Raw genomic sequence first — 12,428 nt, forward strand, 5'->3', positions numbered from 1 at the left:
TGTCAGGGTACAGAGATAAAGAAGATAGAGTCCCTGTCTTTGGGCTTATGTTCTCATAGAGAAGATAGATTTTAAACTAATCATTGTGGAGCAGTGAACAGCTATGAAAAGCAATAATCTGTCTCCAGAGCATGTGATTTCTGAATGTTTTCATTGCCTTTCTGGATTCTTCTAGAGCTTGAGACTTGCAGTTGGCATGGGGCAAAGCTAGAGTGAGACTTCTAGAGAGGAGGGGTTTTCTTCAGCTGGGAGTCTTGGGGACACATTTTGATGAATTTCTGTGGCTATTATGCAGTATACTGGTGTTTGGTTCAGAATAAAACTTCCCTTTGGGGTTTTATTAAGTGATGTGGGGTCAGTTTACATATCTAGTCCAGTGCAGATGGTGGTCCTGTGGAATCAGATCCCCCACTGGCTGGTCAAGTGTAGTCCTTTTTCTGTTGGGGTTTCGAAGCTTCTGATTCCATATTCTCTTTTCAGATGATCTGGTGTGTTTCTAAAAAGTAGAGAAAGGTGGGAGGGAGACACATTTTAAATGGTTTTCCTAGTTGGAGTTGAAAAATAGGGAGATGAATTTTAATTATTGAAGTCATTATTTCTGGTGCCATTCTGTAGCTTTCCTCTGCACCACAGTAGTGAGAAACAATCACACAGATTTAAGTTTTGATTTTAAGTGTTGGAGTGGTCTCCATGTACGTGCTAGTAAGTTCCATCTTACCCAGAATGTGAGTGGATGCCGTGTGATATTGCCAAATGAATGATCTTAACCTGAATTGTGTCACCTAAAAGCTCTTAAATGGGGGATGTCTGTCAGCAATTAGAATGTCTTGATTCTATTTTCTGTCTTGGCCAAAGATATTTGGAACTTAATCATTGTCTTCTTGAATCACTTCTATGGTAAGCATCTTTGAATACTCAGAGCTAAGGGAATGGTTCTAAATATGTGGTTTCCACAAGGATCTTCCAGAGACTTCTCCAGACATGAGAAATGTGTGTCAGAAGTCGCTCAATTGTATTTGAATGTAAACTGCCATTTCAGAACAAAGAAGGGAATCCCTTTCCAGATATGCAAATTATCCACAATGAAGAGGCTTATTTGAAAATAACAAAATGGTAGTATACACACCTTTAAACTGGAGCTGCTTTCCTTTTTGTGGTAATTGGCACAGTTGGTCTCCAGAGCTTGCTGGTGCTCTCTGTGCTGCTAGCTCTCTCTTCTCTGGTCTTTGTCCTGCCAACTCCAGCTGCCTAGTCTTCCCAGCCTCTCAACTCAGAGAATTGCCTGGGCTCCTATTGGGTTTCCTCCTTCTGGGAGAGACCCTGAAACCTCTCTCAAGGCAGTAAACTGGAGCAATTATAAAGCTTCTCTGATGTTTCCCATCTCTCAGGGGTCAACTATCATTCAATCTCTGATGTCCAGGGTCTTAAAACTTTTTCATATGTTTTGTCTATTGTAGTTGTCCAGTGGGAGAGTAAATCTGGTCCTTGATAATGCATCTTGGCCAGGAGCAGAAGTGCCCATCATTCCTTTTAACTGAAGACATTTTTCAGAACCCAGCCTTTATCTGATTTACCATGTCAGATATGAAGCCGGAGCCTATGTGTTTGTGAGCACACAGATGGATCCAACAGGAAATGCACAAACACGTACCACTTAGCATAGCCATACCTTCCTCAGAGCTGTGCCGCTTGTTGCCATTTATTACTTGGGCCTGATTTTAGGGTTTTAAGCAAGACTATATTCAGTGTGCACAGTATTCTTTTCTGGCTTGACCCATGGGAAGCTTCATGGAGTTTGCCACTGGCTTAGGGAAAAGTATGAATGGACTGGGGCAAGATTCTTTTTAAGCCATCCTCTGGAAGGTCAGGAAGGTGAAGATAGCATGATGGTTGCTCCTGAACTCCACTTACCTTCTCCTTTGCTCTAGGATAAACTTAAGCTTGAAAGATCTTGGTCTCAAGAAGTTACAGGTCTGGATTGGTACCATTGTAGAAAATAGTAAGAAATGACTGTGAAGGCCAGAGTTCTATGCTGCAGCTGACCCAGTAGAAGGCAAGTTAATCAACAACGTTCTGGTACTTCAGGCTCCCATCAGTTTCTCCTCACAACTGACAATTGGTGGAAGGGAGATTGGCAATGACTCTTGAACAGCGTGGAAGGGGTCAGGACCCTTATTCCAGGGAGACAGAGGGAGCCAGACCATGCGAATTGCCAGAACAAACTCATTTTGAATTCTTACGGAGCTATCTCTGCTAACCTAAAGTCTTCTCTTAACTTTTCTTTTTCTAATTAGGAAAATAGACCGTGTCAGTTATAGAAAAATAAGTAAGTTAAAGAAAAAAATATCTGTAATCCAGAGATAATCTTTGATAACATTTCTTTTTTGCTTTGTGTCTGCTCCTTAAAACATGTATGTAAATACCTAAATATATTTACTTGTGTTGTAAATAGCAAAATGTTGATGTCAAGAATATATTTTATCTTCTGAGCATTTGGGATTACTGATCTCTTTTTGGCTTCATAATAAAATTGCAAGTTTGATTATATAGGGGAGAAAGAAGTCTTTCCTTCTGTCCTTCTAGGTTCTTGACTAATGCCCCTGTAACAAAAGATAGATTAGCAAGAGAGAAACAGAAGTGTATTAATGTGTATCTCATATATATTAGTGAGCGTCTTTGCAAGAAAAATGAAGACTCAGAGAAATGACAAAACCCAAATGCTTTTATACTAGGTTGAATAGAGAGAGGCAGTAGTGGAAAAGTAACTAAGATATATGGGGAGGCTAAAGGAAGATACGAGATATGTTAACGAGGTTTGCTTGAATCAGAAGTCTCTTGGCCCCAACTCCCTGGATAAGAATGTTTTTTCCAGTTGGTATAGGAAGGACATCTTTCACATGGGAGTGTTATCTCTTGCTTTTAGGAAGAAAAGGGGAGGTTAGCATGCCCTTCTTACACCTGCTGTTTTTCAAGTGCCCTTAGCTCAAAATAACCCTTATGTCAAAGCAGCATATTTTGGGGTGACATATTCTGGTTTCCTTCAATTATAGTAAAGTGTTTGAGTGGGGGATTTTATTTTGGCCACACTGAGCCTTATCTGGCAGATTGGCTTTCCATTTCAGTCAGAGTCTAGGTTTCAGGTCCTGCTTTAGGTTCCTATACTTTAGGGTCCTCAAGAGCAGGTACTCCTGTTGTGTGTGTATCTGTGTGTGTAGCTAATTCCCTCATGGAGGAAGAAAATGGATGGATTCTGAAGTTCAGTACTACCATGAACTGTTTCAAGTTACACTACCAAAGCCATTTGTACCCATGGTGTTATGTCCTGTAGATTGGAGCTTGATGCCAACTGTTAGGGTTTCTGGGTTTTGATGACAGCAAACTTTGGAAAGTTATAATGGTTTCATTTAGGTCCGAGAGGAATCGTGATGTGTCTTATTTGACTTTCTTGTTTGAGTAAGAGCATCATGTTTATTTGCCATGTTGAGCTCTTAGATAGGGGGTTATTGCAGAGATGTATTTTGGCCTCCTTGTGGTTCTTGGTGTCAGTCTTGGAAGCATCAGTCTCCCAAGGCTGTTCATGAGTGAGTGATGGGGAAGAAAATGTAGTGAGGTGTATTCACCATCCTGCATCATCTCATCACAGCCTCAAGTTGTCCCGCATCACTCACCCCAGCATGTCCATCCAGGCGAATGGTGCTATTGTTTCATTCTCTTCTTTACCACACACTTTCTAGGTACCAGTTGAGTGATAGAATCTCATTGAAATACAGCTAGTAAAGTGGCTTGACAGACTTTGTAGAAGACAGAAGAGCTAGAGGGCTCTGTGAGTACTTTGTTGTGCCAAGTAAAAGTTCTGTGTGGTGCGTGTAGACACAAAAGACAGAGCAGGTTAAGGGCCTTGGGGCCATTGCCCTTAGACTTTGGAGTCCCAGAAGAAGTTCATTGAGTAGCAAAACTAGAGAGTGTGTCTTTTTGTCTAAAATGGGTCCAAAACTTTTTTTTTTTTAAGATTTTATTTATTTGTCAGAGAGAGAGAGCACAGGCAGGGGGACTGACAGGGAGAAGGAGAAGCAGGCTTCCTGCTGAGCAAGGAGCCCGATGTGCGGGACTCGATCCCAGGACCCTGGGATCTTTACCTGAGCCAAAGGCAGCAGCTTACCCGACTGACCCACCCAGGCATCCCAAAACAGTGTTTTTTCTTGAGTAAAATGTCTCAAGTGTCTGATTTCCATTTTGGTTATGTTAATTTTGTAATTTTTCTGTTGGATTTTTATTCTGGGACTGACTGATCTTGGGAGAAGTGGCCTGATTAATTTTAAAAAACATTCCGTTCCTTTCTCAACCTACAGAACCAGATCCTGTAACCTTTTGTTCCAGAATTTTGCCTACATCGGTCTGTTCACTTTTGTTTGGTTGAGTTGTCAGTGAATTTAAGTTGTATAACTTTTTGTGTGTCTGAGTAAAAATAATGTAAAAATAATAACTTTGATTAATTCAGCTGGTATGGTACTGAATAATACTCTCAGGTGTAATTGGGATTCGCCTGTGAAAGGTCATCTGTTCTCATTTTTCTACTAGTTCACAGTCACAGAGGGTTTGGTAAGAGTTTACTAAAACAAAAAATAGATAAAACTAGTCTTTTTTATTTTCTTTTTTTAAGAAATATGCCCCCCCCTTTTTTAAAGATTTTATCCATTTATTTATTTGACAGAGAGAGGGAACACAAGCAGGGGGAGTATGAGAGGGAGAAGCAGCCTTCCCGCTGAGCAAGGAGCCTGATGCGGGGCTCGATCCCAGGACCCCAGGATCATGACCTGAGCTGAAGGCAGACGCTCAACCAACTGAGCCACCCAGGCGCCCCTGGTCTTTTTTATTTTCATTCTAAGTGTATATTCATTTTTACATTTTGATGGTGAAATCTGACAGATATTTGTATATCTCATTTTATCAGCCCTCTCTCCACTGGCAAAGATAGAGTGAATAATGAATTACCCTTTCTTTTTTGTTCCATCTATTATTAATGGGTAGATCTAATTCTGTAAAGAATTATGCTGGGAAAAAAGATGATTACTCAGAATATTTCCCAGTCCTCTGGGTTGCTCCCAATTAACTTATCTGAAGTCTGCCTGTCTCTCCTCATATCATTACTGCCATCAGTGGAAGGAAAGAATTTGGGTAACAGTTTAAAAAACATTTTAAGGAGTCAATTTAAAAAAACACACTCATAATATGTACTCCTCTGTGCTCAGTTGGTGGAGTGGGCAGGGTTTGCCCTATGACTTATTTACAAATCCATAGCTGCTTTTGAAAATTACCACTATTCAGATGTTTCCCCCTCCTCCATCCTCTAAGCGGCCAAGGAAGGCAACAGAAAACTCCTTGCCTAGTCCTATTCCAGTTGAAGACAAAGACCTTTTCTGTGAGAGTTGGCTCTCCTGGTTGGAGTCCAAAATGCTAATTGGCATCAGCTGCATTAAATCGCTGAGTGGAGCCTAGCAGCTGCCTCATCATTGGAGAAAACCGGGAGGGAGCCTTCCTTTTCTCACCAAAATGTCCTCTTTCCTTTCTCTAGTTACCTTTAGTTTAGTTTAGTTTTGCTTTCATCTGTATATGACTGTGCCCTTCTAAAGAGGAGAATGAAGGGCAAGGTCGTTTGGACTTGGCCTAGACAGATGGGATATATAAACTTAGGTCGTGTTGTTTTGTCCATTCCACTTTCTTTCATATATGGGGTTGTTGTTGTTAAATTTCAGTTCTAGCCTGCCCGGACTCTGTTTTCTACTGTATTTTCTCAGGCTAAATGAGGTGTGTGGTGGTGGTGGTGGTGGTGGTGGTGACATATTTAAATGAATGAGACCACCAAACTTGCTTTTAACTAATGACCAAAAGGAAATTTGAATTCAGAGGTTGGCTCATTATTACCCCAAAGACAACATGTATTATATACATTAGTCATAATTAGGATTCCGGATGTAGTTGGCTCAGAGCCATTGGCAGATTCTGCATTTCTGATGCTTTTTCTCCAAGGTGGGCACTCTTAATTAGTATATGACAATTAGTGGTGCTAAATATCCTTTTATTTTATGAGATGTCTAATAGTCATTTTTAAATCATAGAAGCACGAGAAGGAATGTTCAAAGTATGTATAAACTAGTTCCTAAAACACTAATTTGAGAGGACAATATGTTCCTCTTGATATTTTTGGTAGTTCAATTTCATACGCTTCCAGGATTTGACTGCTTAAACCTCAGAAATACTTCAGCAAGTGGCATTAATCTGATTACTGTATTTCCAGATGATACTTGGATGTTTCAGTGTATTGCCAAACTTGATTGTATTTAAGTTGTTCTTATATTTCATTGTTTCTAATATGTAGCCCAATTTAAAAAAAATGTTACAGTGTATGTCTATGGTTCATGGTGAATCAGTTTCATTAAAGTACTTCAGTGTCTCTATCTAGTGGCATCTTGAATTTAAGGAAATTGTGCTGTGATAATCTGCCAGAATTATCTACCATTATGCATATTAAGTGTCTTTCACACCAGTGACTAGCACTGAATTTAAGCCTGTGACAATTTTTAAATGTATGAAATGCACAAGAATTTCAACTCCATGGGCTCTGAAAACATTAAGTGCCTCTGGAAGCTCTTAATTCTTAGAAAAGAATGGTGAACAAGTCAGATCCTAGAAGACATTGGTTTGTGTCGCTAAAAGAAAAAAAAAATCAAAACTAAACAAAATACGTTGTGATCCTTAATTATTGCTCAGGAAGCTTCTCATGGGAGAATTGTAGGTAACATTTGTTTCCTCTCAAGAAGTGAAATGTACTGGCAGAGCATCATATGGAATAATGACCCTTGGAATAATTTAGCCAATATGGGGAGTGGAGGGAAGTAGTTAGGGATGAATCGATAAAGCAGTCTTGAAACCCAATAAGATGCACATACTGCATGGCATAATTGGCTACAAATACACAATTAAAATCAATATTTTTATTTCCCTTATTTTAGTTCAACATTGTTCTTTTTGCTTGCTTTTCTGTAGTCTTTGTACCCCAGATCTTTGTACATTGACTGATTTTGGATAAAAGGAAAAAAAATCAAACCTTTATCTAGTTGTAGTCCAGTGGAAGGAAAATGGGATGTTTAACTTTTCAGGGCCCAACATGTTTAGCCATAGGCCTGAATCCAGGAGTGACACTGCATGCCTTTCTGCTAGAGAATATTTATGGCCATAGTCAGGTGCTTTTTGTTAGGAACCTGTTGGTCTTGACAAGTCCCATTAGAGTTGTCCTGGGCTGCTCCCCGATACTGTTGGGAGTAAGCTGTCAGTTTTGGTGACTCAGGACAGAACAGACTCCATGTGCTTTGTGCCAGCAAGTTGTTGTCATTACACACTGTGCCTGTGATGTGAATGTATGGAAAGAGCACAAGATAAAGCTTTAGGTGAATTGGGCTTTCTAGTCATGTTTGGGGCATGCTTCCTTGTGCCTTACGTTAAAAAAATTGTCACCCTTTTATGTTTTAGTATAAAGTTCCTTTGAAGAAAGGTCCCAAATAGAAGTGTGTTCTTTTGTAATACTAGCCAGGCTAAACACTGCCTGTCCCCCTCCCCAAGGCTAAACACTGCTTTTGTTTAGGATTAAGACAGTTTTCCTAGTTATTCAGTATCTCAGTTTTTATTGCTACTTTAAACATGGCCATGTTTAAATCAGATTGAAATGATACGCATGTGGTGTATTTTCATATATACAGGGTTTGAATGAGAATTAGTGCACACAGACTGCTATATAGACTGTATGTGTCTGTGTGACTTTGCTTCATATTTGCATCTACCATCTGCCAGAGTCATGTGACAACTATGCCTATTAATATGCTGTAATATTCTGATACTTATGTCTAGGGACCAAACTGGAGGCCACCATCTTAAGAATCACTGTTCTAAGATGATTCCATGTTTTGTTACATATTGTCTCTAAAGCGGTAGTGTACAGCTGAAAGTTGTATTTTAAGAAGACCTTTTCTTTTTTCATTTGGTCTCATGACTAATATCTAATTAATGATGTTGTAGCTTTTATCTTAACAGTATTTTCAAACCAAACTTACTTTAGGTCTATGAGGCCTTATGAATGGTTTTTGGAGATGCGAGTCTGCAAGACTTGGTTTCTTCAGCTGTGTGCGTCCACGTGGATACACTAGCTTTCACATGCACAGTCTTTCTCTTTTTCTCTTAATACGCGCACATACAGGCATCTTGACTGCTCAGAAACCCTGTGTCTTCCTGCAGAAGGAAGAACATCAGTTATAAGCGGAATCAATGTGCCAGTGGGGAGAAGTGAGGACATTGTGTGGAACCAGTCATTAAAGGGAATTCTAGAGATCTGATTATCATATTTTTCTTTAAGATTTTTATCTTCCCTCAAACGTGGCTTTTCTAGCCAGAGCTGGTTTTTCTCTTTTCCTCCACCTTCTCTCCTCTTCACTTTAACTCTGCTTTCCCCTGGTTCTCATGCTATCCATAAATCTTACTTATTAACTCTGCAGGTCGTGTGGCAGAGCCCTCGCTGTGTCATGTGTCTGCAACAGGGGACAGAATGCGCATGCTGTTGCAGGTTCTGCCCCGGGCGTGGATGAGAGAGAAAAGTGGAGACTGGCAGTCCTCCCCATTCACAAGGGCAACTTAGTTTTATTTTCCAGACCTGTGTCTCCATCTTTTATTTCATCCCCCTTCTGATCTGCTCACACAAACTCTATTTCTTCTTCTGCTCATTTTACTTTAATAAAGCAAGAGGCTGGAGGATGAGCCAAGTCTAAAACAACCTGCTGTCACTGAGTGATGTTTTATTACTGTGGGTCCACCGGACTCACCTGAATCTCTTTTTGGGGTAGAGGATCTCATTAAGCATGCCATCCATCCAGGGCTTGCGGTACTGGTCTGTATTCAGTAATCTGCCTGTGGCCACACCAGAAGGTAATGTTCTGGTACAAGATTGTCATAGGTGAAACTTCTCTGCCGTAGCTGTGCCAGATGATTTCTATTCACAAACGTTTTCTAGAAAAGAAACAGCCTTTCCTTGTAATTAGTCGAAAAATAGTATCAATCGGTTCTTTTTTTTTCCCCCATTTTTACAAATGAGCAAATTGAGGTTCAAAGGTGTTAGTGATGGGAAAGCTGCTTCATCTACCTCTTAAATACCTCTGTAACTTTCATACTTATGTATTTCTTGCATAGCTTATAACAGCATTTCAAAGGAGGAGTCCTGTTAAAGTCCCCAATTCTTGTCACGAGGATAAAGTGAATGTATCTTCCACTCTTGCTGGAGGGACTGGGTACTTGTGTTCTTGCCCATGGGTGGGGAACTTAAAGTCATGCATGACATTCAAAAGCCACACACTTTATTTTTTTATTTTTTTCTTAAGGATGAAGAGGAAGAAATCAAACTGGAGATAAATATGCTGAAGAAATACTCTCATCATAGAAATATTGCAACATATTACGGTGCTTTCATTAAAAAGAGCCCTCCAGGACATGATGACCAACTCTGGGTAGGCCAGTGTTTCCCAAGCATTTTGTGTGGTTTCCTCTTTGGTGGTACTCAAAGGACATTAAGGACCTTCTAGAGGGAAGGGAGAGAAAAGCAAAGACAAAGGGGGTAGTGCCTGTTATCTTCCTTGGCCTTCTTAGTTAAAGGTATACTAAATGTTTATTTTTATGTTGATTTCACATTGCATGGAAAAGAGTTAACTTTATGTTTCAGGAAGAAAATGGCACGTTTTAAAAGGAATGTAACCAAATAGCAAGGAAATTAGCTTGAAAAATCAATACAGTAAAAACTTTATGGAAATTAATATGGAAGTGCAACTAAATGCATCTTCTTTACAACCTGGAAGTAAGGGACAAACATATAAGTATTAATATTAATGGTAACAGTTAATTGAAAACAGTAAATTCCAGGGAAATTTCTAGAATTAATATAGGTGCAGTCTTATCTCTTATTCAGCCACATCTATACTGACGATGATGACACTGAGATGCTGTCAGATCTATGGTTAGCACATGGGTTTTGCCAAAGGTACTGGACTTATGAAGCAGGAAGATAAATACTTTTTCTAATTTTTTTAAAGCCATTATAGAAAATTTGTAACATTTTGCCTTAATTTTAACCTTTATTTTCATTGCCCAAATCCAACCAAAGTTAAAATTTTAAAATAGCTCAATTTAGTTCATTTTCTAGATATTTAAAATACATACGTGTGTTGATGTTGTGTAAGCATTTAGGTATTATAAATAATGTATTTTTAAAATTATGTACTGCTTAAAATAGCATTTCTCTGAATATAAAGTAGTTTGAGAATCATAATGTGTGAAAGAGGATATCTTTGACTCTGGCAAATAAGAACAGATGTTAGAGTATCTCTATCAGATATCTGATAATTGGGTACTGATTAAGGACAAAATGGTCGTCCCATGCCCATGTACTTAGGAGAGAGGAGGAATACTTCAGAATCTCTGCACTGGGGGATGTGCTGTAAAATATCACAAACTCTTAATCTCCTGGACCAAACATACACAGTGAATAAATTGGATGGTGAAATGAGCTCTCAGTAACTTGGATGCTTCCAAAATGATCATGTACCCACATCTTTAGGAAAGGCGGAAGGAGTTAGACTCTGCTTTCCTGACTAATGTCCACTGTATATTGATCGTGGGGATGCTCTTACTGGTTGCTGGGATGTGCTAGTCACTGCCTGTCTTTTCTGCCCTGTAGCTTGTTATGGAGTTCTGTGGGGCTGGGTCCATTACAGACCTTGTGAAGAACACCAAAGGGAACACACTCAAGGAAGATTGGATAGCTTACATCTCCAGAGAAATCCTGAGGGTAAGGAGAAGGTGTCCTGTGCATGGTCTTGTGTTTCCATTTTCATTTTCCTAGCCCGAAATATTTCTTTGCATTAGTTATAACTGTATAGATTGTTCTGTCATGACAGCCAAGGGCTCTGTATAACTAGCTGGCTTTGATTGTTTAAGCTACATCATGGTTTTGATTGTGACAAGTATCTAAAGAAAGTAGACTTAAACAAAAATAGTTATTTGCCTTTCCTTGAATTCACCCTCCAGGTGTTAAAAACAAAATCCAAGTGAAGAGATATAGTCTCTGACTATTGTTTTTATAGGAATCCTTTGTCTAAGCTCATGAATCAATATTAATGTTGTCAAACGCTGGCTTTCAAAATCATCTTATGGACTTTGGCATTAACTGTTAGATTCTGTTGCAGTATTAACAAGGAAAAGTTCTAATGTTTAATGTTGTTTACAGCCAATTGGAAAGCCGGTTTATGATGTTAAAGTTTCTGAACTAGTGGTTTAGCAGATTCTAAATGATTGCTTTCTGTAGTAGAGCTACGCTGACACTACAGGCAAAGGGTCTGTATTTTGCATTTGAAAAGTGCATGTGAGTTACCGGTGAGCCGCTTTCCTTTGGCCAGCTGTCCCAGTTTTTCTCTCTATCCCTTAATTACACATTTAAATTACTTGGTTGGATTTCATTTACCCACCACATTTAAAAAATAAAGACTCTGGAGTTAAACTGGAATCTAATTTTTATGTTTCTCTCACTAATAAAAAAACCTGTTACTTATTTTTTTTACTTATAGGCAAATATACCCTACTTTTATATTTAAATTTCACAGAGGACTGTAGGTTTAAAAAGTGCCGTTTAGAATTCACAGAGATGAATTTTAATTCCTTTTTATTTAGATGTTTTATGAAGCCCTTGAAAAAATAAGCAATTCCCTTAAGAAAATTAGTTGTAGGGGGTGAGGTGGGAGAACCCTCTTTTTGTAATCACTCTCAGATTTCATTATTAAAACATGAGGGTCCTATCTTTTATGGTTATTATAGGAGGCAGAGTCTAAAAGCGCAAAACTAAGTATCCTGCCCTGCACTACTGTGAAGGAGTTCAGCAAGTGGGCAGATGTATTTATTATGTTAACAACTAAAACTCTTGGCATGGTCAGCAGGAGAGAATAGTGGTTAGAGTGAGTCAGACATGGGTTTGAGTCCTGCCTTTGCTACTTACCTGCTGCATACCCCTGGCAAAGTTACTCCCCTTTCAGGACTTATTTTATTCTGTAGAATTTAGATACCAATCCAGTGAAGGAACTACCACTGTAATGAGAATTAAATGAGTTGGTATGTATGAATCATTTAATGTAACATGTGGGTACATCACTGATGGTCGGTAAATATAGTTGTTGTCATTGTTTTCCATTATAAACATATACTTACACACATACCTTTTCTATATATAATTCCAGTGTGGGATTTCTCAAGTGGAGAACTAGATTTTAGTATAAATGTCCTAGGCATCAAATGTGTTTCGGCCATCAAAGACAGTTTACATGTTTTTTATATATACAGGCAAGCAT

The 12,428-nt window shown here is 39.0% G+C and overlaps 1 protein-coding gene across 35 annotated transcripts in view; it reads left to right on the forward strand.

Annotated features, from left to right (window-relative positions):
- Positions 1-12,428, forward strand: part of MAP4K4 (mitogen-activated protein kinase kinase kinase kinase 4) — a 185,919-nt gene that overhangs the window by 106,481 nt on the left and 67,010 nt on the right. For all 35 annotated transcript variants that reach the window (XM_028103810.2, XM_088026569.1, XM_088026573.1 and 32 more), the window contains exons 4-5: positions 9,420-9,545; positions 10,769-10,879. In XM_028103810.2, the coding sequence (XP_027959611.1) occupies positions 9,420-9,545; positions 10,769-10,879 (237 nt within the window). The remainder of the gene's footprint in view (positions 1-9,419; positions 9,546-10,768; positions 10,880-12,428) is intronic.

This window comes from Eumetopias jubatus, unplaced genomic scaffold (assembly GCF_037043125.1).
Source record: "Eumetopias jubatus isolate StellerSeaLion01/CBP00866 unplaced genomic scaffold, mEumJub1_p1.0 scaffold_9, whole genome shotgun sequence".
Lineage (NCBI taxonomy): Eukaryota > Metazoa > Chordata > Mammalia > Carnivora > Otariidae > Eumetopias > Eumetopias jubatus.